At 44.4% G+C, this 26,730-nt stretch overlaps 2 protein-coding genes across 3 annotated transcripts; one reads left to right on the top strand and one right to left on the bottom strand.

The window, feature by feature from the left end:
• The first annotated feature begins 102 nt into the window (after positions 1-102).
• LOC100768165 (nuclear RNA export factor 2) lies at positions 103-16,163 on the top strand. Of its 2 annotated transcripts, XM_027432972.2 has the most exons (22): positions 103-256; positions 1,414-1,493; positions 5,011-5,197; positions 5,428-5,560; positions 5,656-5,739; positions 5,852-5,956; positions 6,058-6,138; positions 6,285-6,354; positions 6,499-6,587; positions 6,689-6,796; positions 6,960-7,069; positions 8,517-8,553; positions 8,938-9,006; positions 9,093-9,148; positions 9,298-9,405; positions 9,542-9,600; positions 9,728-9,843; positions 9,931-9,973; positions 10,555-10,630; positions 11,126-11,308; positions 15,737-15,797; positions 15,910-16,163. In XM_027432972.2, exons 2-22 carry the CDS (start codon positions 1,451-1,453, stop codon positions 15,952-15,954), a joined length of 1,863 nt encoding a protein of 620 aa, XP_027288773.1. In that variant the 5' UTR covers positions 103-256; positions 1,414-1,450; the 3' UTR covers positions 15,955-16,163. The 2 variants fall into 2 exon arrangements, with proteins under 2 accessions (XP_027288773.1, XP_027288774.1); XM_027432973.2 differs by lacking the exons at positions 10,555-10,630; positions 11,126-11,308; positions 15,737-15,797; positions 15,910-16,163 and adding an exon at positions 10,207-10,519.
• A 5,713-nt stretch (positions 16,164-21,876) lies between these two features.
• LOC100767875 (melanoma antigen preferentially expressed in tumors) lies at positions 21,877-24,449 on the bottom strand. Its single transcript, XM_027433070.1, has 3 exons — positions 24,154-24,449; positions 23,142-23,726; positions 21,877-22,390 (listed from the first exon to the last, which is right to left on the bottom strand). Exons 1-3 carry the CDS (start codon positions 24,447-24,449, stop codon positions 21,877-21,879), a joined length of 1,395 nt encoding a protein of 464 aa, XP_027288871.1.
• Between the last annotated feature and the right edge of the window lie 2,281 nt (positions 24,450-26,730).

Raw genomic sequence — 26,730 nt, 5'->3', positions numbered from 1 at the left:
GGTCACGTGCTAAGCTCTGTGTGTGGGCGTTGTGCAAATCCTCTGCAATGATGCTGAGGCCTCAGAACCCGGACTGAGTATGCCCAACACCCTAGCTGAGCCTGCTCACTGGATTCAGGTGGTCACATGACTCTGGCTCCTCCTTTCCGGATCAGGAATCAAGCTAGGCACTTTCTGTGTTTGCTGTGGACTAACCTCCACCCACGGAAGACATTCTGAGTTCTTGCCCTTGCCCTTGCCCTCACTAAGGACAAAGGTGGGTCGGACTGTGGCTTAGACTCTCTAAGTACCCAGGAAGCATTGCAGGCTGACTTTCCAAGCCCACTTTTCTGCTGCCTCTGGGATTTACTCGGCAGGGGGCGGGGGCGAGGGTTTTATGGGTCAAGTAGATGCTATCAAGAACAGGTAGTCTGAGGAGAGGGTTTTTCACAGAGGTGGTGGGAGGGTGTTCTGATGGTGGACAAAGTTTTAAAAGCCTGCCTCAGAACGAGGGGTTTGTGGAGTCTTCATCTGACCCTGGTCTCAGAAGTGTTCCTGTGTGCAGTCAGGCTCAACAAGGCAAAGGGGTGGAAGTGGAGAGAGAGATTGAAAATGAGCACTGGCAGCAAGGGTTTAAAAACTGGCGTTCAGCTCTGCAGGGTAGGACCACCCTTCCCTTCCTTGTCCCCTGACTGTGGTCATTGCCCTGCCAGATTTTCTGCCTCTTCTACAGTGAGATGCTTCTCCTCTGCCTCTCTTCTGACCCTGTTACTCTCAAGGATACTGGAGGCTTCCAACCAGTAGTTCTCACAGAGCTGATTTTGGGAGGAGGGAGAGGGTTTCGTTTCCCTGCAGCCTCTCTCTTGGTTGCTGCTATGCCCTGGCTTCCTTTCTCACCCAGCTTCCTGAGCTCTTACTCTGGGATGAGCGTTTGTCTGGAAGAAGGAAGTGATCAGAGAAGGGAAGGGAAGGTGGGGATATGGGGCTTTTGTAAAGTTTGAGATTTCAATGAGCTTGTCAACATGAGGACAAAATCGATACTGTAAATTCCTTCATTTGAAAGTCTTTAGTTTTCAAGAGGGTAGTTGGCAGAGGGTTATTCACCCTCCTGTGTTCAAGATCGCCCTAGGCCATCAACACATTGAGATTTCCATCTTCTTTACTAAGTATTGTTCCTAGGATTCCTTGTTGCAAGCTCCCTTTTCATCCTCCAGACAGAAAGTGGTAGTGTAAAGAGACACACAGATGAAATCTCAAGAATGTCTTGGGTCCATTGTGCAGGGTGTAGCGAATGAGTCAACCTGAGTAAGCAGCAACATGGTACCTTCATGCCTGGGGTTGAAAAAATGTACTTTCCAGTTGAAGAATGATGTCACATTTTGTATGACAGAGAACTTAAGTAATGCATTTTCCTCCCACTTGGCCATTTCTAAGCTTCCTCTGAGACTGCAAAGACCAACAGACAAGAAAGATGGGCTCCATTGAAAGGAAGCAGGGGACCTTCAGATATACAGGTAAAGACACTTCCACCATGCTGTATTGGTGCTTATGTAGTAGGCTCATGGAAACATGTAGCTCTCAAGTCTCTGCAAGCTCCTGGGAATGGATTCCTTTACAAAGAGCCCCTGTTGTATTCATTTTCCCTGAACATATTTTGCAGTGGAGGGTATAATATTCTACCTCTTTAATTCTTGATTGCAGTTTACTAAGCACGGTATGATACATTTATAATACTGGAATTTTTCTTCTTGTCATTCATTTGATATTTTATCTTCTCTCATCAGTCAATGATTTTGCCCACTTGAATCTTTTCAGTTCTTCCTTCACAGATCATTCACCTAAAATAGTTAGGTGAAAAGTCACTGTATCATTTTTAAGATGTTCCAGAGAGTCTTTTGCATGAGCAAATGAAATACCCCACCATTGAAAGCAGGGTACCACTGATGTGCCAGACAGTGCCTCTCACTCCAAATAACTCATGGCTTTTCCATACTTTCTAATCACTGAAAGGCTGCCCTTCTCAAATAGCAAGCATTGCCATAACTTGTCCTGTTAAGTTCCCTCACTCAGCCTCAGAAAAATCCAGTTACTGTTCTTTCCATTTACAGAGGGTTCTGAGTCTGAGCATCCCTCAAGCCCCAGTGGCTCATTTCTCACTGTTCCTGTAAGTTCTGAGCCAGTGCAAACCCTTCACATAGTGGTGGCTGTCTGGGCCTGAAGGATTCTTACTGAAATGAAATAGGGACCCAAACTAATGGAGTAGACACTATCTACACCAGGATCATTCACTGTGCTACTGGCAAAGAAAACCCCAGAGGGTCTTACAGCACACTATCATAAATAGCACCCACCCCACTCACTGTAGTTTAGAGACATATGCTGTCATGGTCCTGCTAAAGCCCTAGCAGACAGAAAAAGTCTGCAGTACAGAGTTTGTACAGCAGGCAGGGACTAATGGAAGCACTTGGCCAGCAGCAGCACTGACTAGTCCAAATAAATTAAGGATTTGCCAAAAGTCATCCAGGCTCTAGATAAGCAGTACTGTGATTTGAGTCCAGCTTGGTTATTGCCTTTTATAATCCCCTGTTCATCACTTGCTGCTTCAGCAAAATGATTGTACTTTTATGAAGTGAAGACATGTCCATCCCCCCCTCCGCTCCCCCCCACACACTTATTCATCCAACACCAGAAACCTTGACTTGAATAGTCAGGATGATGTCTGTTACAAACAAGGACACTGACAATAATCTTTTGTGAATAAGGGAATGTGTTAGATGCATGACTTGCCATGTAAGGGAGGGCAGCCCCCTGGAGTTGGTACAGGACACACCCAGACACCAGGTTCTCAGCAGACAAAGAAAGATGTATTAAGCTGGGGGGGGGGGAAGCAGGGAGGCAGAGACTGCAAATGCAGACATCAGCAACAGCAGCAGCAGCTCAGCAAGCAGTAACCAACAAGCAGGTTTTTTTGTTTTGTTTTGTTTTCTGGGAGTGAGTTTTTAAGGAGAAAAAGGGGTGCAGTTTGTGCCACGGTGAGTTGGCAATTGGACATGTTAGCCAAATAATGAATTTTGACTGTTGGGCCTTGATATTTTGTCTCAGGAAGGAGTCAGTAGCCAAATGAGGGAATAGATGTTGCGGCTAGCGTTAAGAATCCAGTCTGACATTTTTTAGCAAAGGAGAGGGAAAAGCAAAGGGCAAAACCTGTCTACACTGTGTTTGCCAGGCTTCAGGCTGTGTTGGCCATTCTCTGGCCTCCTAGAGAGCCTTTGAGTTGTTGTGTTCAAATATGCACCTTACTAGGGAAAAATGTCCAGTGGAACAGAAAAAAAACAAAAAACAAAAACAAAAACAAAAAAAACCTCCCTCGGTAGATCTTTTCCTTCACTAAACAAAATAGGCTGGGCTGGGTGTCAGTGTTAGAGAAAAATAGTGATGCTAAAATGTCTGGCAACCTGGGGGCTACAATCAGAAGGCGCTAGAAGACCACTTTGGGAGTAAAGTGGCTTTTCTGCTGGCACTCACTGACAAGCGTGAAAATGTGAGATTGTATGAGAAGATACATACTGATTCTTTGAACATGTTACCTGGACTGATCAAAGGGGGCAAGTGACTTTTCAGACCAGTTGCAGACTGAACTCTTTAAAGCCTGTGACCCTTGATCTTGATTCTTGACTGAGAATGGCAGATCTAAAGTAGATAATACAGAGGGACAAAGGCATGCTCAAACAACGAAGCACATACACGCAGGAAGTCACTTGTGTAGTTGGATACACGACCTGAAGGAGAGGAGGAGGAAAGGATAGGTGTCATGACCCAGCCAGGAAAGAAGACAGGCAATCTATCAGCAATCCGGGACTGAGCTATGGTGAAAAGACTAGTCACTACAAATTGGAAAAACAAATGAATTTCTGGAAGCCGACAACAGACTCTGAAAGCCACTCCTCTGTCATCATGTGACACTAAATGGTGAAATGGGAAATGCCTTTAGAGTTAGAAAAGAGACAAGGGTGTCTCCGAGGAAGCCAGCTGCATGAAGCAGTGCTGACCTTAGTGGACTAAGCTAAGTGTGGTGCACAGGGCATCTTATGCACCTTGTGTGCATACATGCACCTTGCAGTTCAAAGGGGTCCACTAACTTGTCCAAGGTAGCTCTCTTCACTTGTCTTAAAACACTTGGTTCCCACCTCAACAGGTGCGACTGTCGAAAAAACTGTGTCTTTTCTCTGTTGCATGAAGTCTCTCCAGAACTTGAGAATTTCCACCTGCCTTGGAGAAAGAGTTCAGCCACTACAGAAGTGCTTGATGGGAGGTGGGGAGGGAAGCCAGTAGAGTAATTGGTGGTGTACAAAGGTCTGAATCTACTATTTTGGTGGATGAAACCTTCTGTGATAATCACTTAGCATCCTGGAGGAGAGTATTCATGATCCAAAAGGGAACCCTGGGTACAATTCTCATGGAACTTGTGTGAGGAAGTAAAAAGTCTTCAGTGTGCTCCACATCAAGAAGTTGTTGCCATAGTTCAAATGTTGGGTTCTCTTAGCTCTGTGTTCTGCTACTGCAGCAGAGGAGCTTGTCCTTCACAGCCAGGCAGCATTGTAGGAAGAATTCCAGAATGGCACAGGCAGGAGCTTAGCTGATGTGCCAAATATTTTTAATTTTTTAATTCAGTTTTTGTCGCATGCCCGTGTGCCTGACTGCCTGTTGTGTGCATGCCACATGCTTGCAGATGGCATCAGAGGCCAGAAAGGTGCCAGAATCCCCAGAGCTGGTCTGGCCTACACCATGGCCCAAGTACACTCGTGTTCATCACGAATCCCACTCTACTGTGTTTAAAAGGCTCCAAAGGGCCCCTTCTTGCAAGCTGTCTGCTGTGACTGTGCCTGGAGTTTGCCCACTGGGTGTTTGTGATTTGTCCTTTGGGGAAAACTGGCACTTTACTTACCCTCCTATGGTGCCATCCCCGTGGTGCAGCATGTGGCACATTGACCACTGATGTGTTTTCTAACTTTTCATCCTTTCCCATTTCAGAATACAATGGTGGTGAAAGCCATGCTCTTCTAGGAAGAAAGAGAGGCCAGATCTCTTTCCTGGCTTCTACTGGCAAAAGGAAAGGTCGTTATGAGCACAATGGGCGTGTGTTTCTGCCTTCAAAATTCCAGGGTGATGGTGGAAATGTGGAGATGCGAGATGTTCTCCAGGACCCCTCTGTAAGATAGTAAGTGACCAGGCAGCCTGGTTAGTAGAGAGCAGTCCCTGGGACTGTGCAACACTTTCACCTCCTGTGGCCCTGTGGTCTTCTCTTCCTGGGAAACTAGAGATCCAGTGTTCCATATAAGAGGGATGGTGGCTGAGCAATACTAATTGTACGTTTGTTAGTAGTGATGGGAATGAGGAGGCATGCAAGGATTTCTTAGCATTTATCAGCACTTCCTCATTCTTCCATAGCACACCTTATGCTATGCGGCGTAAGAGTAGAGAGGACCAAATCCGTAGGACAGTGTGGAAAGATGGCAAGCCTCAAAACAAAGAAGTGAGGCAGCACACAGATGAAATGCTGGGGAGCTGGTTCAAGGTCACGGTGAGTGTCTTGGTGACCACTGCTGCGGTATGTCTGCTTTCCTCTGAGATTCCATGGTATCTCTCTTCTGTCTTGTTCCTTGTTTGTAAATTTAGATTCCCTGTGGCAGAAAGTCTGACAAGACACAGCTAATGAAATCAGTCCACAGCCTCTGCAGCATGCCCTTCACCGCAGTGGATGTAAGAGAGGATGGTGAAGCCAGCTAGGATGGCTTGGGAGATTGAGGAGGAGGCCAGGCTCAGCAGGGGTCAGTGGCCTCTTAACACTTTCACTTCTTTCCCCTCTCCCAAGTTCCATTGTGACAAACACCGGATCCGGTTCTTTGTCCAGGATGTTAGCACTGCCTGTGCATTGAAGGATGTCAGCTATAAGATGTATGATGAGGACAGTCAGAAGGTGCGTGCTGGAGTCATTCTCTGTACACACAGGCCCTGAGTTGGGAGTGTCATCTTCAGGATTAGAGTTTCCAGTGCTCACTCTGTCTCTCCTCCTTACAGATCCCTGTTTTTGTCAATCCCTCGGATGTACCCTACTCTGTGCTGAATAGGTTCACGGGAGAACAAATGGAGCAGCTAAAGGTACAGCTGTCTGAAGGCAGTGTGTGTGTCAGCTTCCCAAACCCAGTTCTCCTTTCCCTCAGTCCCTGAAGTTCCCAACACCATAAACCTGAAGTTCACAACACCACAAAGCCACAGAGCCACCCTCTCCATCTGTGTCTCTGCAGCTGGCCCTGAGGAAAAGATACGATGTTTCCCAGCGTGCTCTGAACCTCCAAAAGCTCCACTCTGACCCAGGTATTGCTGGCAACAATCACTGTAGACCATGGGTCAGCCTAGGAAGAAGACATACATGTAGCAGCCTGTGGAGGGGTCTTTGCTGTGGCAGGTTCAGATGGACCCCTCTCCATCCTCTGATTTCTCTCCCCCCTCCTCCTGAAGACTTGGTGCACCATGGCATAGACATGATTCTGACCCGAAGAAGCTGCATGGCTGCTACCCTTCAGATCATCCAAGAGGATTTCCCTGAGGTGTTAATGTTTGGGTGGAGGGCCAGAAGGATGGAGTGCAGGGAAAAGGTGTCTCTGAGGCTCTCAACAGTAATGGTCACTCTAACTCTTGCTCCCCAAAGCTGCTCTCCTTGAACTTGAGCAACAACAAACTGATCCGGTTAGATAGCCTGTTTGATGTGGTGGAGAAAGCACCCCAAGTCAAGATTCTGAACCTCTCCACAAACCAGGTGAGCTGATGAGATTGGGTTGAGGATGGATAGTAGTGCAGACTATATTAACATGAGGCAGACAGAGTGACCCGTGAGTGGGAGCAGAGAGACATGGGTCCTGAACTGCAGATGGCTGCCTTTACCTGGGACACCTTTACCAGTCCTCTCCCATTTATCCCAGCTAAGAACAGCGTGGGAGTTGGAGAAGATGAAGGGGCTGAAGCTAAAAGAGCTGTGGCTAGAAGGGAACCCCATGTGCAGCACCTTCTCAGACAATTCGGCCTATGTAAGGTACATCATGGCAGCTGGCACCTTCCCCTTCACAGACTCCTTGTCTCCTGGTGGTCTGAGACACTCTCTGTGGGGAGAGAGGAATCAAATCTCCAAGCAATTTGATTCCTCTCTCCCCTGTCTCTGTACCCAGCGGTGCTCACAGGCCTCCTTTGATTCTGTTCTTCATGCCCCGTCTCACCTGGTGTGGGCGGCATTTCCCTTATGTGAGTTTTTGGCCTCCTCCAGAAGGCCCTGCCTTGCCTCATCTCAGTAGCACCAGGTCTCCTCTCCAGTCCTGAGAGGAGCCTCCAGATCTTGTTCCTGAATGGTTCCCTCTTCTGTCCCAGGCTGCCCTAGAGGTTGTCCTGCCCCAGGCTGAGGTGCTGGGTGATGCTGATGTGGACATCACTTCCTCTGGACTACTGCTGGGATCTCTGTCTTCCTTGGGGGGAAACCTTGGCTCTCTTAATCAGGGATCCAGGAGTGGGCCGTGACTGGGGAGCTGAAGGCTTCCTGGAGCAGGGATGGGAGGCAGAATGCAGAAGAGGTTGAGGAGACAGAAGGACTGGCCTCCCTGATGCCTCCACCCCTCCTACCTTTCCTGCCTATACCCATGCACCAACCTATCTTGCTCATCATCCTACCTAGCATATAAGAGGAGCCTTGGGTAGCCCGAGACAAGCAATTTGATTCCTTGGATAAGACCATAGCCCCTCCATCCTATGCTGAGGTGTCCAACACCCATTATTTCTTCAGCTTCTGAAAAATGGTTCCTGCCTCCAGGGAGGCTCTTAGTCGCCAACTCACTGAGGAAATACTATGGGCCCCCATGCCTAACTCAGTAATGGGCATTCTTTCATTCCTGCTTTGGATCCCTGGGCTAGCCAGGCACAAGTGAAGGAAATGGCAGCAGCAGGGGAGTCCCTTTCTGCCCCACTACCCAGGCCCCACTACACCAGGCAAGAAAACATTTCTCACTCCCTTTGCATCGTTTCCTTTGTCTTCTTTGCCTCTCCTCTTCTATGTCTTTCTCTCCACTTTCTTCCCCCACTCCCTCTCCGTCACCACCAACCACCCCCACCTACCATCTCCTTCCCACATCCTGGCTCCTGCCTCCCCAACCTTCATCTCTCAGCATCCCAGAAAATCCTAGACACCTTTCCTTTCTAAGTGGCAGGGCCCTAAGATCCAGTCCTGCTCCTTTAAAGCCCTTCAGTCGACCTTTTTGAGACAGGGAAAGGATGCAGGGAGAGGAAGGGAGCCCTGTAGACTGGGCTCCCTATGTGGCTCCTTGTGGTCCTGGAGAAGGCCAGTGCAGTGTGGGTGGGAGATACCCAAGGGGTGGGTACCAGGGAAGGGAGCAGAAAAGGGAGGGAAAACCCCCAATGGTGGGGTGGAGGCAGGGGAGAGATCCTGCCCAAATCTGAACTGTTAATGACTTTTGTGGCCTTTTCTTTGTGAACAGGGCTGTCTTGGACTGTTTCCCAGAATTGACTCACCTGGTATGTTCCTGTCTTCACCATTGCCTCCTCTTCCTTATACAATTGGCCTCCACTTTTAATTCCAGCCCTTTTGTATCTTGCCTAGACATGTTTGCCTGGGACACACATCCATTTTCTACAGTATGGATTCCAGAAAAATATCTGAATGCTGTCCCAAATTATAAACACAAAGCACCCCACCCGAAACAACCCTACAAAGCACATGTGATAGTGATTTACAGTATCCCATAATACAGTGCCCTCGAAGATCCCACAGCCTAAGGATGTCCTGACCACCTTATACCTGGTCTCTGGCTCAAGGTCCCCCTTGGGTCTCTTAGTCCCCATAGACATCTGGTGCGACCTCACTGGTGTGCATTCCCAGCCTCCTCCTTCTCTTCTCAGGATGGCAGGAAGTTACCACTTTCAAGTGTAATGGACATTGAAGAACCTCAGTTAATGAAGCCCTGCAAGGTGAGGAAAAAGGACCAAGACAGATTTATGGTGTTGCCAGTGGCTCTCTAAGTAGACACAGCATCTGAAATGGCTTTGTATTTTAGGAAAGCTTTAAGGGTTCTGAGGCCATAAAGAATCAACTACAGCAATTCCTGCAGGAGTAAGTGCATGTGGAACCTTGACGATGGAAGGGAAGGAGTTGGCTAGGTTGGGTCACCTTAGCACTGGTCTGCTCAGAGGCCTTTTCAGGTCACCTTTGGTGCCCAGGTGGAAGTAATAGCCCATTCCAGCAACCTCCACATCCCACAGGTATTACTTGATCTATGACTATGGAGAGAGACAGGGTCTCCTCAGAGTTTACCATGACCAGGCCTGCTTCTCCCTGACAATTCCCTTCAACCCCAGTGATCCAGATCTGTGAGTATCACAGCTCATGCTATATCCAGGAGCAGTGTGACTCCTCCTCCCACTCCCCCACCAAGTAGAAACAACTGACCCCCAGGAAGCATCTTCACTGTCTCGACCACCAACTCTTGTTCCTCTTTTCTCTTAGGAGTGGCTTGTGTGAGTACTTCAAGGATGACATAGACATGAAGAATCCCAAGGAGTTCTGTAAGTGTATGATGAGGAAGACCTGGTAGAGTGCAGGAACTGGGCCTGTGAAGGAGGTAATCATAGAGGCCATGGACCAGGATGTAATAGATAAATCCCTGATCTTTGCTTCCTCCTTCCTCTATAGACCTTCAGAGGCAGTTGCTGAAGTACACAAAACAAGACATTGTGGACTTTCTCAGGGCACTACCCAAAACCCTGCATGTCTTGAGCTCTTTTCAGGTGGACATGTGTTTTCAGACGGTGAGCATCAGCTTCTGCCTTAGGACACGTCCCTACGTGGTTAGAAACTTATGCAGCACCCTGAGCCTGTGCCGTCTTCTCTTTCAGGATACGATGCTCTGCTTCTCTGTTAGTGGATTATTCAAGGAAGGTGAGTGTCTGCAGAATCACCTCTCCAGACCCTTCCTACTCCCTGCCCTGGATGTGCACCCCTGAGAACTCACCAGCTCCCCCCCCTCAATTGGACACCTTTCCTTCCTTTCCTGCCTTGTGCTCTCCTGCCCACATCACCCTGTCCCCAGACCATCCTGTTCTGACTGAAGCCTGTGCCTATCTGGGTGAGGGAGGGCACTGGAGCTGTGGGCTTTGTGACTCTCATTCCAGATCCTTACTCTGACTTTGGGCCAGTTGCTTAACTTCTACATTTCCACATTTGCCAATGGCCCTTATTAAACTCCCCCTTCCTGTAAGGGAAATGTGAAACAGACCAAGTGAACATTGGAAGAGACGCTTCACAGGCTGCAGCATGTGGTAGGGGACCCATCAGTGGATGTGGATCACTCCCCTTGTTGCCAGCCCCCATCCCCCTTCCCAGCATAGATCCCTGACTCTAAGCCAATAACAGACTGGTCCTGGGCACTTTCAGCATAAGATCCTGACTGGGGAATGTCCTGTGATGGTGCAAAACATGTATAATTCTAAGGATTCTGTATTGTTTTCTTATCCTCAAAGTGGAAGGCAGCTCTCAGGGATATATTCGTGGCTTCATGCGCACCTTCATTGCTACCCTTGACAGGAAGAGTTCAAAGTAAGTATAGTGTTGTGGGTGGAACTCCCACCCCAGCTTGAGGCCAGAAGCAATATAGTGAGGTGGTACCATTCTCTGGAGGGTAGTTTTGCAATATTGGAAGGCCAAGAGTAGCCTAGTAATTGAGCAGCGGCTCCAGGGTTGGAATATCAGTTTTCTTTTGAACCGTCACTCAGTGTTACCATGACCCAGTTAACTGATCTCTCCATGAGACCCTGGTTCTTCCTCTGAAAGTGGAAAGGAGAGGAATCAGGTTCTTTTTCTATTGTGTAGGCTAACCAGGTGGTTTTTAAATCCCCAAATCCAAGGCTCATAGACAATCTTTTGGAGGAGGTGGGTATGGTGTTCTCTGGGCAGCAGTCAAGGATTAGACTAGGCAGATCAAACATGGGAGGAATCCTGTTGCTGAGTAGCAGTGGTTAAAGAGGATCCTGTGTGGGGCAGTGGAGGGATTGTCTACCTGTCCAGTTGTCTCAGGGTCTGATTTTCTTCCAGCCTGTGCATTGTGAATGACCAACTTTTTCTGAGGAATCCAAGCCCTGATGAGATCCAGGGTGCCTTTGCCGTACCCTTGTCTACATCATGCTCCACCTTCAAGCCCGTCCTCTCTCAAGAGCAGCAAAGGATGGTGTGGGATTTCTCCAACCAGTCGGGGATGAAACTCGAGTGGTCTCAGAAGTGAGTGCCTGCTATAAATGTGCACAGGATGGAGCTGGGGCTGGGGTTGGAAACACATAAAAGTGAATAGTGAAATCTCAGACAACATATGAAAAAATGAACTGTCTATATGTTACTAATCCCCCCACACAAACAAACACTATAGGAGCACATTGAAAAGTTGCCTTCATTTTGTAATAGAGAATGTAAAGATTTTTATTTTTTATATTTTTTCCCTTTTTATTAGAAAGAAAATTATTTTACATGTCAGTCCCAGATCCCTCTCCCTCCCCTCCTCCCCTACCCCCCACAACTAACGTTTTACCCATCCCATACCCTTTCTGCTCCCCAGGGAGGGTGAGGCCTTCCATAAGGGGTCTTTAAAGTCTGTCATATCCTTTGGGATAGTGCCTAGGCCAATCCCCTTGTGTCTAGGCTCAGGGAGTATGAGCCCATGTGGGATGGGCTCCTAAAGTCCATTCCTATGCTAGGGATAAGTACTGATCCACTACAAGAGGCACCATAGATTTCCAAAATCTCCTCACTGACACCCACATTCAAGGGGTCTGGATCAGTCCCATGCTGGTTTCTCAGCTATCAGTCTGCGGACCAAGCGTTTTCCCTTGTTCAGATCAGCTGTTGCTGTGGGCTTCACCAGCCTGGTATGAACTCCTTTGCTCATCAGTCCTCCCTGCATCTGGATGTCATTTCAGTTTAGTGTTTAGCTGTGGGTGTCTGCTTCTACTTCCACCAGCTACTGGATGAAGTCTATACGATGGCATATGAATTAGGCGTCAATCTCATTATCAGGAGAGGGCATTTAAGGTAGCCTCTCTTCTGTTGCTTAGATTCTTAGTTGGTGTCATCTTTGTAGCTCTCCAGACATTTCCCCAGTACCTGATATCTCTTTGAACTTATAATGTCTCCCTCTATTATATTGTCTCTTATCTTGCTGTCTTCTGTTTTTCCCCCAACTCAACCGCCCTGTCCCATCATGTCCTCCTCACCCCTCCTCTTCTCCACTTCTCATTCTCCTAGCTCCCTCTCCCCTCCCCCATGCTCCCAATTTGCTCAGGAGATCTTGTCCCTTTCCCCTTCTCCAGGGGATCATGCATGTCTCTCTTATGGTCCTCCTTGTATAACAGCCTATCCGGCAGCCTGGGCTGTAGGATAACAATCCTTTATGTCTAAAATCCACATATGAGTGAGTACATACCATGTTTGTCTTTTTGTGACTGGGTTACCTCATTCAGAATGGTTTCTTCTAGTTCCATCCATTTGCCTGTGAATTTCAAGATTCCTTTGCTTTTTTCCCCACTGAGTAGTACTCCATTGTGTAAATGTACCACATTTTTTTTCTATCCATTCTTCAGTTGAGGGGCATCTAGGTTGTTTCCAGGTTCTGGCTATTACAAATAATGCTGCTATGAACATCTGTGAACAGATGTCCTTGTTGTATGAATGTGTTTCTTTGGGGTATATGCCTAAGAGTGGAATTGCTGGATCTTTTGGTAAACTGGTTCCCATTTTCCTGAGGAATCACCATACTGATTTCCAAAGTGGCTGTACAAGTTGGCACTCCCACCAGCAGTGGAGGAGTGTTCCTCTTTCTCCACAACCTCTCCAGCATAAACTGCCATTGGTGTTTTTGATTTTAGCCATTCTGACAGGAGTAAGATGGTATCTCAGAGTTGTTTTGATTTGCATTTCCCTGATGGCTAAGGATGTTGAACACTTTCTTAAGTGGATTTCAGCCATTTTAGATTCCTCTATTGAGAATTGTCTATTTAGTTCTATACCCCACTTTTTAATTGTATTATTTGGTGTTTTGGAGACTAGCTTCTTGAGTTCTTTGTAAATTTTGGAGATCAGCCCTCTGTTGGATGTGAGGTTGGTGAATATCTTTTCCCAATCCATGGGCTGTCTTTTTGTCTTGTTGACTGTGTCCTTTGCCTTACAGAAGCTGCTCAGTTTCAGGAGGTCCCATTTATTAATTGTGGATCTCAGTGTCTGTGCTACTGGTGTTATGTTCAGGAAGCTGTCTCCTGTACCAATTAGTTCAAGGGTATTTCCTACTTTCTCTTCTAATAAGTTCAGTGTGGCTGGGTTTATGTTGAGGTCTTTGGTGTATTTGGACTTAAGTTTTGTGCATGGGGATAGATATGGATCTATCTGCAGTCTTCTACATGCCAGCATCCAGTTATGCCAGCACCATTTGTTGAAGATGCTTTCTTTATTCCATTGTATAGCTTTGGCTTCTTTGTCAAAAATCAGTCATTTATAGGTGTGCGGGTTAATATCAGGGTTTTCAACTTGATTCCATTGGTCTATCTGTCTATTTTTGTACCAATACAAAGCTGTTTACAGGACTATAGCTCTGTAATAGAGCTTGAAGTCATTTAAGTCAGGGATGGTGATGCCTCCGGAAGTTCTTTTACTGTACAGGGGTTTTTTGGCTATCTTGACTCTTTTGTTTTTCCATATAAAGTTGAGAATTGTTTTTTCAAGTTCTGTGAAGAATTGTGCTGGGATTTTGATGGGGATTGCATTGAATCTGTAGATTGCTTTGGGCAAGATTGCCATTTTTACTATGTTGATCCTACCTATCCAAGAACATGGGAGATGACAGTCCATTTCTCAAATGGCATCCGATTCCACTTGGAAAATACAAATGAATTCATTATATTAAACCCCTAGAACTGCTCCACACCTGCAGGATGTAAAATTAATGTACAGAAATCAATTCTATTTCTGTATACTTGCAACAAATACCCAGTGGGACACAAATCCTTTTAGAATGGCAGCCAAAAGAATGAAACACTTTGGCACAAGTGTAACAAAAGAGGGAGTGGGAGACATGCTAGTGGGTAAAATGGCTTGCTGGTCAAGTGTCAGGACCACACCCCACATTGTCCATGACCTCCACACGTGCACCATTGTGCTCAGGCATCTGCACTCACAGGACACGTGTCTAGATGTGCTCATGCCCCCCCACGTGCATGAACACATGAATGCAGGCACAACACACATACACAGACAAACACAGCTCCATACTCTGATGTCTGAATAAGGTGTCTAAAAATAAAAAATGTAAAAAGACCCAAATAATGGGAAGGGAATATACACATTTGTGGATACGGCAATGGCAGTACTATCCAGAGGATTCTTCATTTTGCTTGAAATCCCTCTCAAAGGACCAAATGGTTTCCTTGTAAAAAAAATTGATATAAAGGGGCTGTAGAGTTGGTTTGGAATTTAAGAGCATGGGGAACTTTTCCTGAGGACCCGGGTTCAATTCCTACCACCAACATGACTTCTCACAAGTGTCTGTCACTCCAGTTGGATCTGGGGATCCAACACACTTTTATAGCTTCAGTGGGTACTTGCAGGCTTGTGGTGCACAGATATACATGCAGGTAAAACACCCATACACATAAAATAACATCAAATTTAAACATTTTCAAATTGGCATGGTGATCCCAAAGTACATGTGGAAATGCAGTGGACCTAAAGTAACCCAAACAACTTTGAATGAAAAGAACAAAGTTAAAAGAGGCACAGTTCCCAGTTTCAAAGCCAGCTGCAAAAGCTACATGAAATAAAATTATGTGGAGCTTGCATCCATCCGTGCCACATATTAGGCACGTACAGAAGAAACTTGCACAGCGATGGTCAGTTGATTGTTCATTACTAAGACTATCACATTACCACAGAGACCAATGTTATCTTTTCAACACATGGCACTGAGAGAACAGGATGTTCAATTCAAAAACAGCGAACTTTGTCCCCCAGCACCACCCACCCACACACCCTGTGAAAACACTGGCCATGTGTAGAGAGAGGATCCAAAATTCAGTGTTACTCCAACTGTAGTGCCCAAGGAACACAATAAAGATATAAATCTCCATGGCCTTGAATTAGATTGGCATGTATTGTCTGTGACTCCAAAAGCACAAGCAGCCAAAGAAACCCTGGCGAATGGGAGAGTTAGTGGCTGAGCGCCAGTAGTTAAGGAGTTTTCTTTTGCAACAGCAGAGCTGTTTGGTAATAAGTTTGGATTGTTGCAGAGTCTTGTAACTATACTAGAAATGACTGAAAGATGTGCACCTGAAATAGAAAACACCCTGAAATGTGCCGTACATCTTAGTTTAAAAATTATGAGGGAGAATTTGTTTCTTAGTCTCCATTTCTTAGTTGTTGTGCTTCTCTGGAGGTGTACAGTGTGGAGTATTGGTATTGAGCTTCACTATTCTTGTGAATACCCTTGTGTTTCTGCTTGGAATTCTGCTGAGCGTGAATGGTGACATTGTGGGTTCTACCATGTCTTTCTCCACTATTACTAGGGTGCTAAATCTGGCATACACATGAGTAACAGGTTAAGTGGTGGCATCTATGACCAGTGCATCTGTCCTATGGTATTAATGGAGGTCACATGTCCTCCCTCCTCAGGTGCCTTGAGGACAACAAGTGGGACTACACCAAAGCTGCTGAGGTCTTCACTATGCTCCAGGTGAGGTCTGGGAATCAAGTGGGCAACAGATGGGTGTCTCTGGAGTCTAAGTGACCAGGGGATGGGACTCAGGGCACTGGGCTATTCTGACATCCTGACTCCATTGTTCCAGACTGAGAGCAAGATCCCAAAGGAATTCTTCAGACAGATGACTTAAAATAAGCACCTGGATGCCATCTTCCTCTTGTACATATTCTCCTTTCCTTGTTTGTTCCTGAAGCTTTGCCCATGACTCCATCTGTAAGCCTGGCTGACCACAAGGCCAAAGTTAACATGTAGTCCATGTAACAGCCACCCCAGGGTCAATTATTCTGTATATTTCCCCCAAAGCTGCCTGTTTTGTTCATAATAAAGAGTTACTTTGTATATTGTGTCCTGTGTTCCTCTTTGCCTGTGGCAACCATGAGCTGGAGGAGCCAGGACTGCAGGGCCCACACCTCCACTTTCACAAAATCCGTACCTGAACATCCAGAAGCAGAGCCACAAAGCTTGCTTCCATGGACACTTTGTGAATAAATACTCATGGCAAAAGGCACATGCTACTTCCAGTGATTAGCCTTTGGGCACCATGGACTCTGCCACATGACTTTAACTGGAGGCCTGCAGAAGCATCTATGTGCCCTGCCTCAGTCATGGCTTCCCAAGGGGTGCCTCCTGGGCAGTGGGCCTGTGAAAGAAGGAAAGTGGTGAGAAGCCACACATTTTACCTCTTCTCTGTGGCCATTTGGGGTGCTTTCACAGTTTGGGCCATGATTGATTTCATGATTTGCACACAGGTGGGTGGCAAGTGGTCCTTTTTCCAGTTCACCACATGTTTCTAGTTCTTTTCTGCCTCCTTCCATTCTGGACACTGATGTGCAAGAAGTCAGGAGAGTACTGAAAGGGATGACTGGAAAAGGTCAGAGAGAAACCTGGCAGAAGGGAAATTCCCAGGAATTCACAAGGACGACCCTAGCTAAGACTCCTAGCAATAGTGAAGAGGATGCCTGAATTGGACATCTCATGTGACCAGGCAAGACTTCCAGTGGAGAGATTGGGACCTCAACCCAACCACATAACCTTCAACCTAAAGTCTGTCCTGCCTATGGAATGTGCTGGGGTGAGGCTGAAGCAGAGATTGTGGGAATGGACAACCAATGACTGGTCCAACCTGAGAACAATGCCTTGAGAGCGAGTCCATCCCTGACACTGCCTGGAGTACCAGGACCCAGAGGCTGGATGGTACAGAGACCTAGGGTAGAACCAAACACAACTGGAGAAAAAAGTCAATGTAAGGATGTCTAATGATTTTCTGCTATACTTACGGATTGGTGACTACTCCAATTGTCATCAGAGAGGCTTGATCCAGTAAGTGATGGAAACAGATGCATAGACCCACAGCCAAACATCAGGCTGAGCTCAGGGAATCCTGCTGAAGAGAGGGAGGAAGGATTGTGCAAGCCAGAGGGCTCAATGACATTGCAAGAAAGCCCACAGAAACAACTAACCTGGCTCATAGGAGCTCGCAGACTCTGGATTGACATCTATGGAGCCTGCATGGGACCGACCTAGGCCCTCTGCATATATGTGACAGTTGTGTAGCTTGGTCCACTTGTGGGACTCTTTACAGTGGGAGCAAGGGCCTGTCCCTAAAGCTTTGGCTGGCTTTTGGGACCTTTCTCCTCATACTGGATTGCCTTGCTCAGCTTTAATACATGGGGAGTTGTTTAGTCTTATGAAATTTGATATTCCATGCTTTGTTGATATCCATAGGAGACCTACCTATTTCTGAATAGAAACAGAGGAGGAATGGCAGGGGGTGGTGGTGGAGGGATGGGGGGAATAGGAGGAAAGGAGGGAGGGGAAACTAAAATAATTAAATTAGTTTAATTTAAAAAACGCGTGTCATAGCCTGATCAGGAAGGTAGGCTGTTTGTGGAAGCAGTACTCACAGAGAGGCTTAGGGTACTCCATGCGGGGGTTGGGGGGAGGCTTTAAGACATTGGTTTTCACTAACAGAAAGCAAACAAACAAAAAGCAGCAGACACATACTCTCACTTTTTGGGGAATTCTGTGGACATTTCAACAGAAAGTAGCCATTCCATATTTCAGGTAAGTGTTGAGAAATCTTCAAGATTTCTTTACTAAATCATGAAACTTGTTTAAGGGGTCAGAGTCTTTTCTGAGGTAACAATTTAACACGAATGTAAATACCACGTTCTTTTATGAAATTCTCAAAAACTCTGGTGGCTTGAAAGAAATGGGGCCCCCATAGGCCTGTAGTGTCTCTGTTGGAGTAGGTGTGGTTTTGTTGGAGGAAGTGTGTCACTAGGGGCAGGCTTTCTGGACTCAGATGCTCAAGCCTGGCCAGTGTGTATAAGTTTCTTCCTGCTGCCTGGGGGTCCAGATGAAGAACTCTCAGCTTCCTCTCAAACACCATGTCTGCCTCCATGCCACCATGCTTTCCATCTGAAACTGTAGGCCAGCCCTAATTAAATGTTTTCCTATATTAGAGTTGCCATGGCATTGGTGTCTCTTTACAGTAATGGAAAAACCTAAACACAAAAACTAATGTTAAATTTAAAAAAGACTTTATGTTCCAATACATTTAAAACTCCAAAGTTTCTTCCATATCTAAAGCTAAACCCTTAACCACTATGAAACTAAAACAAACAAAAACTGCTTGCAGGCAACATACAATTTCATAGAGTATACTTTCCACTGTTAAGGACAATCATGGGGACATAGCAAAATAAAATGGAACAAATCAACATGAAAACCCACAAGACAAACACACAAATCTTGTTGCTCTATTTCTAGCCTTTAAAGTTTTTTTTAAAAGGGGTTTAGGTAATCCTGATTCTACAGATTTTACTGTGATAGCAGATGTAACCTTTCTCAGATTTACATGTCACCATGTGTGTAGCCTTATTCAGTTGGCATGGTTTCATCATGGCCTCTCCAAAATGCTCAGATCTTCATGACTGTTATTCACTTCCACTTTCCAACTCCTTGCAATGGCCTCTGAAGGCCTTTCATGTACTCCAACTATGCTGGCTAGTTTTATTTTCAACTAGACATAAGCTAAGGTCATCTGGGAGGAAGAAAGTTTAATGGAGAAAATAACCTCCAAATGATTGCCATGAAGGCAAGTCTGTATGCAATTTTCTTTTTGATGATTGATGTGGGAGGGCCCAGCTCCAATGGGGGTGCTATCCATGATGAGATTGTCTTGGGTGGTACAATAAAAACTGGCCATGATATTGTAGAGTCAGCCAGTAAGCAGTGCTTCTTCATGGCCACCACATCAGTTCTTGCCTTGTGTTCCTGCACTGAATTCCCTGAATGATGGAGTACTAGCTATCAGAAGAAATAAACTGTTTATTCCACAAGTTTCTTATGGTTTTGACATTTGCTCCTAGCAATAGAAACCCTGCCCAAGACAAAAATGCATACAAGGGGTGCATTATTGCTGTGACAGACCTGACCATGTGTCCTAGGAAGGATTGTGAAAGAATTTTGGAAATTCAGGCTGGAAAAAGCATTGGGTGCTCAGAGCACAATGGTACCTAGTGGGGACAGTGGAGGCAACAGACCCCAGATACCATCCACAGAACCAAAAACAGAAAACATAAATAAAATCAAAAGAAGAACTAACACAAATTTAAGGTATTCATGTTCCCAGCAGATACCATAGGCCTAGGTCGGCCACAGAAGTTTATTTTCATCCCGATGGCAACACTCCTGTGAGCTACAGCCAGAACATCCCACAGTATTCAGATGCCTGGAAAGGCTATATCAGATCCTTGACAGAATTCTCTAGCTTTGCCCTCATGCCTGGGGAAATAGCACTTATGAAATTACAGCCAGGGACCTAGGTCTACTCCAACACTTCTTCAGAGGATGCAGGGGTCAGAGGACAGCAATGGGTGCCCCGCTCAATTACTCTACAACTTATTGTCTTGATGTAGGGTCACTCAATGAAACTAAAGCCTTGCTGGGATCCAGAAAACCAAGGACAATCTCCAGTATCTAACCTCTGACATGACCAGAGCTGGAATTACAAGCATGTGTGCAGCTACTCGTGGCTTTTATCATGGCTTCTAGTGATTCAAACCCAGGATCTCATGCTATAGTAGCAACCATTGTCCTCTGAGTCACCATCACCATCCTTGCTCTGGGACCTATTCCTGAAGGAGGAGGAAACAGTAGCAGAGACCGTCACACCCAAGCAAGATGCAACCAGCGATCTTGGAGTTAGGTCCACAGCCTTCAGAGAGCTTCTAGTCACAGCCACAGCTTGCCTATTCCAGAAAAATTCAGCAGTAACAGTGAATACATAGAGGATGATCTGCCCCATGTAGAAAATGTATCTGATGCATTAAGTGACCGCCATGGATAGAAAAGAAGCAAATTAGTGGAAGCATAGAAAGTATTATGGATGAGCTCCTAAACGTTCCCTTAAAAGTTCAGGGGATAAATCTCAGTCCCCACTAATGGCTCTTTGAGGTGTGTTAGAAGCTTTCTAAGGGGACCTTTTCAAGGAAATATCCCGCTGTACTTGGGCTCTTGACTGGTATATTGGTATCATATTTTTCTCTCTGCTTCTTGGCTCTCATGTAGTAAGACAATATCTGTGTGCCACAGACTCTCTACCATGCTGTATCTACCTTACCCAAGTCTCAAAGTTATAGGACTAACCAACCACCAGTGCAAGAAGAAACAAACTTTTCCTCCTTACAAGTCAATTATCTCAGGTATATTGCATGTCAGAAAGCAGATTAAGGCAAATACCACCATATGGAGTGAGCTTTAAAAAGCCAGCTTATTCACTAGGGATAGATCTTGGTCCTGCCTCAATTGAATGTGCCAGGCTTTGTTGACTACCCATAGGATACCTTACCCTTTCTAAGGAGTGGAGGGGGTGGAGTGGGGGGAAGTGAGGGATGGGGAGGAAGGGAGGGAGGGGGAACTGTGGTTGCTATGTTAGATGCATAAAAAATAAAATAAAAAGCAGATTAATGGACATGAGTGTATAAGAAGCTCTTTAAGGAGGTTATAGTTAAGTCACGAACTGTTGAATAGATATTCAACAATGTGAAGTTTACTTTCTGTTGGATAGAGAGTATAGCAAGAACAAGAGAAACAAGATTTGGGGTCCAATGGGTAAAATAAATTTACTCAGTGGTGGTCTAAGAAATGGTAGAAGGACAAATAAAACAAATACACATTTGGATTCTGAATGATTTCATATAGGAAATTTGTAATTACCTACATTGTAATTCTTAATACATAGAATAATACCCCAAATAGATATTTGGTGTATGAAATAAAGAAAAACTGTGTCTCCGTAGTCTGAAACCTGGGAAAGGAGGTACCAATATAACTGAATGTATCTACATGTTATGGGTATAGAGTATTTTCCTCACTGTAATTCCAGATGGCTTCTCATAAATAACCCAAGGGAGTCTTTTTTAAAATTTTATTTAAATTGGAAACAATCTTATTTTACATATCAATCCCAGTTCCCTCTCCCTCCCATCCTCCCATGCCTCCCACTGACCCCCCATTCCACCCCCCATCCACTCCCCAGGGAGGGTGAGGCCTTCCATGAGGGATCATAAAAAAATCTGTCACATCATTTGGGGCAGGGCCTAGGCTTTCCCTGCAAGGGAGTCTTAAATATGAGAAATCTAACATAACTTGGTGGGAGGACAAAGGCTTTGTCTCCAAGGACACCTCCCACTCTATACACAAATCCAGGAAAAGTTGCAATGGCATTAAATTTTGTTAAGTATCCACAAGTGGATGAAACATACAGTAGACTATGATGTAGTCAAGGCATATCATATACCTAACACTTTAGTCAGTAAGATGAAGTGGGATCAAGAACAACAAAAAAGAGACACACAGGAACTCTCAAAGTTCTCCATTTTCTTCTTAGAGTCATTGCTTTATATCAATCACTTACAAGTCCATATTTCCTAACTATAGTTTTCTTTAACAAGAATCTTACATATGATCCTGGGAGCTCCAGAAAAGAACATTGAACATTTAACAGGTCACATATTAGGGTTGAAACTGGGTTGAACTCAGAAATTTACTGAGAATAAGTGATCCAGTTCATGTCACTCCGCTTTGCTGCTTGTAGCATCGCCTTCAGTTGTGCTTGGACATCAGCAAGCTTCTGTCGGTCTAAGCTGCTATGAAAATGCCATTGTTCATAGCAATGCACAGGGATAGGATAAATCACATATTTCAGCTCCATCAAAGGTGTTAAGTAATGAACGATTCTCATAAGCATAGGCATTGTAATGGGATTAGAGACAAAACTAATCACACGGAGATGGGAACACTTCGTTAGGGCTGGAAGGATAGCAGAGAGTACAGCATCCGTTAAATGGCAATGGTTTATAGCCAAATGCTGCAAGGTATCTGAGAGTTTCTGCAAAAGAATCTGAAAGGGCCCACAGTCATCCCAGTACATTGGGTTGTTACTAAGATTCAACAGCTTTAGGTGGGAGGCCTGGGGACTCTGGGACAGAAATTTAAGGTCTCTGTAAGAAATTTCACAGAATGGCAGATACAAGAAATCCAAATTAGGCGGTAAGGCTCTGTGGAGACAAGACAAAGATAGAATGACTCTCAGATGAGGGAAAATAGTTTGAGGAATCTAGAATAAGCTATTTTGCACACAGGCATTACAGCAACTAACAATATGGGCTTGAATTCACTGAATAGCTTTGTGACCCTGACAAGTTGCTTTTCTATTCTCAGATGGAATTTGTATCCTTGAGAATTTTCACGGTATGTTATTATAGATATTTGTGCCAAAGATTTAGTAAAAATATTATCTACTTAGTAATTACAATATAATCAAGGGGGCTAGTTCACCTGCTCAGAAGAGAGGACAGAAGGAGCAACCAACTGGAAGGTCCCTTTGGCCAGTCCATAAATGACAGCCACTACAGTCAAGGCCTGAACCTTGGAGATTTTCCTAATGAGCTGACATTGCTGTCTGTGGGTATATGGCTATGTGCAGCTGTGCCACAACATTAAGTCTTTCTCTCAATTCCTCCTCTTCATCTCTCGACGGCCAGAGGAGGACTGAATGGTTCTTTTCACCTTTATATTTCTGGAATGAGCACAATGCCTACACATGCTCATATGACTACGTTTTTTGTAATCTGTTTTTCTCTTTAGACTATGAGAGAGACTTTTTGGCATGCCTACTTTCAAATTCTCAGGAGGGCAGAGATAGAAGGCATAAAGAGTTTTAAGCATCTCGGGAATTCCCAGGAATGATTTATCCCATTTAACAGCCAGGCAGTTCAGGAATCCCAGGAATATATCCCAAGCCCTCACCTGAGTAGGCTGGCCAGATGATCTGTGAGGCTGAAGGAAGACAAGTTGAGCTCTTTCAGGCAGTTCATCCGCCCAAGATAGTTGAGAAACACCCGGAAGACTTTCCCATGCAAAGACGTACAAGTGATTTTAGACAGACTAAGACTGTCCAGATAGATCATGCGAGCCATAAGGTTTGTGACTTCACTCAGTGAAGCCTGATCAACTGCCAGGTTATGAATGCATGTCATATCTAGAAATTTGAGAGTGTTTCTGGCATAAGAAAATTTATCAATTTGCAAATCTCGGCAGCAGAGGTGCAAGGACCCTGAGCTCTGCTCAACTTTATTCAGAAGCAAAGCAAAAAATTCCCTTTCTCTTAAGGTGCCATCAAGGGATAGATCTACTAGTAATTCCATAGGCTGCCTTGAGGACTGACTTTCAGGATTTGGATCTACAATGCTGCATTGGCTTTCTAACTTCAGAATAGATCGTGCAGAGTGAGTACAGCCATGAAAACAAGTAGGCGATCTGATACCAAATTCAGGGCACGTTGTCCTGCAGTCAACACCCTGCCTTACATCTAGGATCCTCAGCTTAGGGCTCCTGTATGGAAAAGAGGAGATAGAACATCTAAGAGGCATGCAAATTTTCACGTAAACCCACAGGATCAACAATAACATGTAGAGACGTGGTCTGCACTCTTTGTGCCAAATACCAATAAGCTCTATATTATGAAATTTCAACATCCTTTAATTAGTTTCCCCATATTTTACTCTCCTTAAATCCTCTCCAGTCTTAAAGTTGGTGTCTTTCTCCTATGTAATTAGCACCTGTTATGTAAATCCATCAATAGTACCCTCAATAACATAATTTCATGATGAGCATTGAATATATCAGCTTTTAGTGTATAATTGTTGGACCAATAGCCTCACACATAAATCTTCAGCATTCATTATTTACTACCTCTGGAAGAGTAGCAGGCTGTGGCATAACATGTGTCTTACCATGACTCTATTACACAGGGTCTTACCTAGAAGCTGAGTTATGGACAGGTAGGAACTGAAGACTCTCAACCATGGCTTTCAGGAGTTCACGCTGGGGTTCCTGAACACTCAGCGTTCCAATGTGGAGACAGGTAAAGGGCCAAACCTTCACCATTGCTGTCAGTGTCTTCCTGTATCCTCCCATGAACGCAGCAGAGAACAATGGAACAAAAAGCTCCCTTGGGATCTCCTCCAGGGAATGAATTGCAACAGATTCATTGCTCAGTAGACTTTGTATAGCAAGATCCAACAGTGTGGATGGGTCCCTGTCATCCATCATCATAAACCTGCATCAGGATGAGAGATACTTAGAAGTACTGAGAAGATACCCCCAGACTCTTCTTTAAAAACAAATGTGAGCAATGTAGAAAATATATTGGTTGCAGAATAATTTTTTATGAAACTGATAACTACTTCTAGAGATGTCTACTATAGGCATAGATTAGAAACTGATTCTTCTGAGTGCAGAAAGGTGTGTGTGTGTGTGTGTGTGTGTGTGTGTGTGTGTGTGTGTGTGTGTACGTTAAAGACTAGCATTAGAAATAAACAGTAGAAATCAATGTTTGTCACCTATCTTCCTGGCACCCAGTATTTCCTCTCAAAAGATACAAAGCATTATAAATGAAATTGTAAATATACATAGTATTGATACAATCATCATTATCTTGGAAACATAAAATAACAAAACATTAAAATGACTATTATCAAAGAGAAAAAGCCTGAAATTGCAGCCAGTCCTACTCCATCACCATACATTGTACGTAGTGAAGCAGACAGACAAAAACTGCAAGAGATAGAAATGAAGAAATATAATTATGGGCTTCAACTTGACATAGAACCTCAGACAGAAAATAATGAACACATACCAGAGAGAAACCTTATGAATGTAATCAGTGTGGTAAAGTCTTTGTGTAACACCTTAGTCTGCAAATGCATGAAATGACACATACTGGAGAGAAACCCTATGAATGCAATCACTGTGGTAAAGCCTTTACATATCACATTACTTGGGAAAGGCATAAAAGAACACATACTGGAGAGAAGCCCTGTGAATGAAATCAGTGTGGTAAAGCATTTGCAAATCCCAATACTCTTTGAAGGTATGAAATAACCCATAATAGAGAAAAACCCTATGAATTCATTCACTGTGTTAAAGCCTTTGCACGTATCAGTCTTCAAAAACATGAGAGATTATCATTCTGCAGAGAAACTGTATAAATGTAATCAGTGTGGTAAATTTTCACACTTTATACATGAGTAAAACTTTTTGTGCGGAAAAATACGTCCCAATGTTAAGGGAAACAGCTACCATTTAGAGAAAGGACTCCTTTAAAAATTCCAATTTAAATCCTTAATGTTTTCCCCATATTTCAAAACCAAAAAGTAGTCAAACTGAAAATAGAACAGTGAGTCCTTGGGTCTTGAAAAAGTGCCAGAGTTGAAGATTGAGAATGAAAATGTATAGTTGAATATAATGAATGGAAGCTGGAAACAGTTATGGAAATACCACAGTGACTCCTATTCAGATGTGTAATTAATGTGTTAACAACTAAATTAATGGCATTAAGTAAGGGATATGAATGATCTGAAACTTCAGTGTTTGAACAACAGAGCTTATGGGGAAGAATAAAAGCAGAGAGATGGGAGAAACATTGCCAGGAACTTTGCTAATGATGAGAAAAGAAGCTAAAGCAGGAAACAAGACTCCTAATATGTAAGAAACAAAATTAGAGTATTCATAACTTTTCTCTGTAACACAAAAAATGACAAAATGAATTAGATGGCACTAAGTGCCAGAACATAAAATGATAAAAATAGATATAATATAAAACAATGCAATATCATACAGATGAGTAAAATTCCAAGCAAAACCTTTAAAACCATTAGAAAACAAAAATTTTGTTTCTCATCACATACCTAGTGTAGGACACTTTACTATGAGCCTGTACACTCTCAGACACGGTCCTTGGATAGTATAACTTGCCACTCAGTCACTGTCCTTGGATAGAATAACTTGCCAACTGAGATTAAATTCACCCTGGTCAAAGGCAAAGAATTACATCAGCTTGAGACTTCTGAGGATTACAATCCCAGGAGACAACATTCAAGTGATCCTGAAAACCAAATTCCAAGGTTCTAAAAATGGGCTCCTTTTACAGTATAAGGGCAAGAGAGTTTAATTGTATCCCTTTTGTCAAGAACTGTGATTCTTTTTGTCTGAAGTAAAAGTCAAACTTGCTTGTAAGAAAGGGACTGGGCAGACTTACAAAGCAAGGGCGATATCACAAACAGTTATAAACAGTAGTGAAATTTGTTTCAAAAGTTGAAGCTCATGCTACTATCCAAGGTAAGCCTGTTCTTGGATGAATATGTGAATATTCAGATAGTGTAGTTCAAAATATTAATTTTTGATGTGCCTGAAATCTGGTTTAACAAAGGTTCCAGACCCCATTCTAAGGGTGCCAAAGCAATGCTGCTGTTGGAATGTTATTTTCCGTAACAAGCTCAGTATCAAAAATTGTCTGTTCTTCCTGACCTGATATATACATTTAATTCAATTTCTA

The sequence above is a fragment of the Cricetulus griseus genome, chromosome X, assembly GCF_003668045.3.
Source record: "Cricetulus griseus strain 17A/GY chromosome X, alternate assembly CriGri-PICRH-1.0, whole genome shotgun sequence".
NCBI classification, from domain to species: domain Eukaryota; kingdom Metazoa; phylum Chordata; class Mammalia; order Rodentia; family Cricetidae; genus Cricetulus; species Cricetulus griseus.
This window is presented reverse-complemented; position numbering and strand designations above follow the sequence as displayed.

Coding starts and splice junctions, on each gene's coding strand:
- LOC100768165 (XM_027432972.2), top strand. CDS start 1,451: ATGGGCTCCATTGAAAGGAAGCAGGGGACCTTCAGATATACAG. Junction 5,740..5,851: donor TGCCCTTCACCGCAGTGGAT/GTAAGAGAGGAT, acceptor CCCTCTCCCAAG/TTCCATTGTGACAAACACCG. Junction 15,798..15,909: donor AGGTCTTCACTATGCTCCAG/GTGAGGTCTGGG, acceptor CCATTGTTCCAG/ACTGAGAGCAAGATCCCAAA.
- LOC100767875 (XM_027433070.1), bottom strand. CDS start 24,449: ATGATGATGGATGACAGGGACCCATCCACACTGTTGGATCTTGCTATA. Junction 23,727..24,153: donor GTCCATAACTCAGCTTCTAG/GTAAGACCCTGT, acceptor TTTTCCATACAG/GAGCCCTAAGCTGAGGATCC. Junction 22,391..23,141: donor CATCTGGCCAGCCTACTCAG/GTGAGGGCTTGG, acceptor TTGTCTCCACAG/AGCCTTACCGCCTAATTTGG.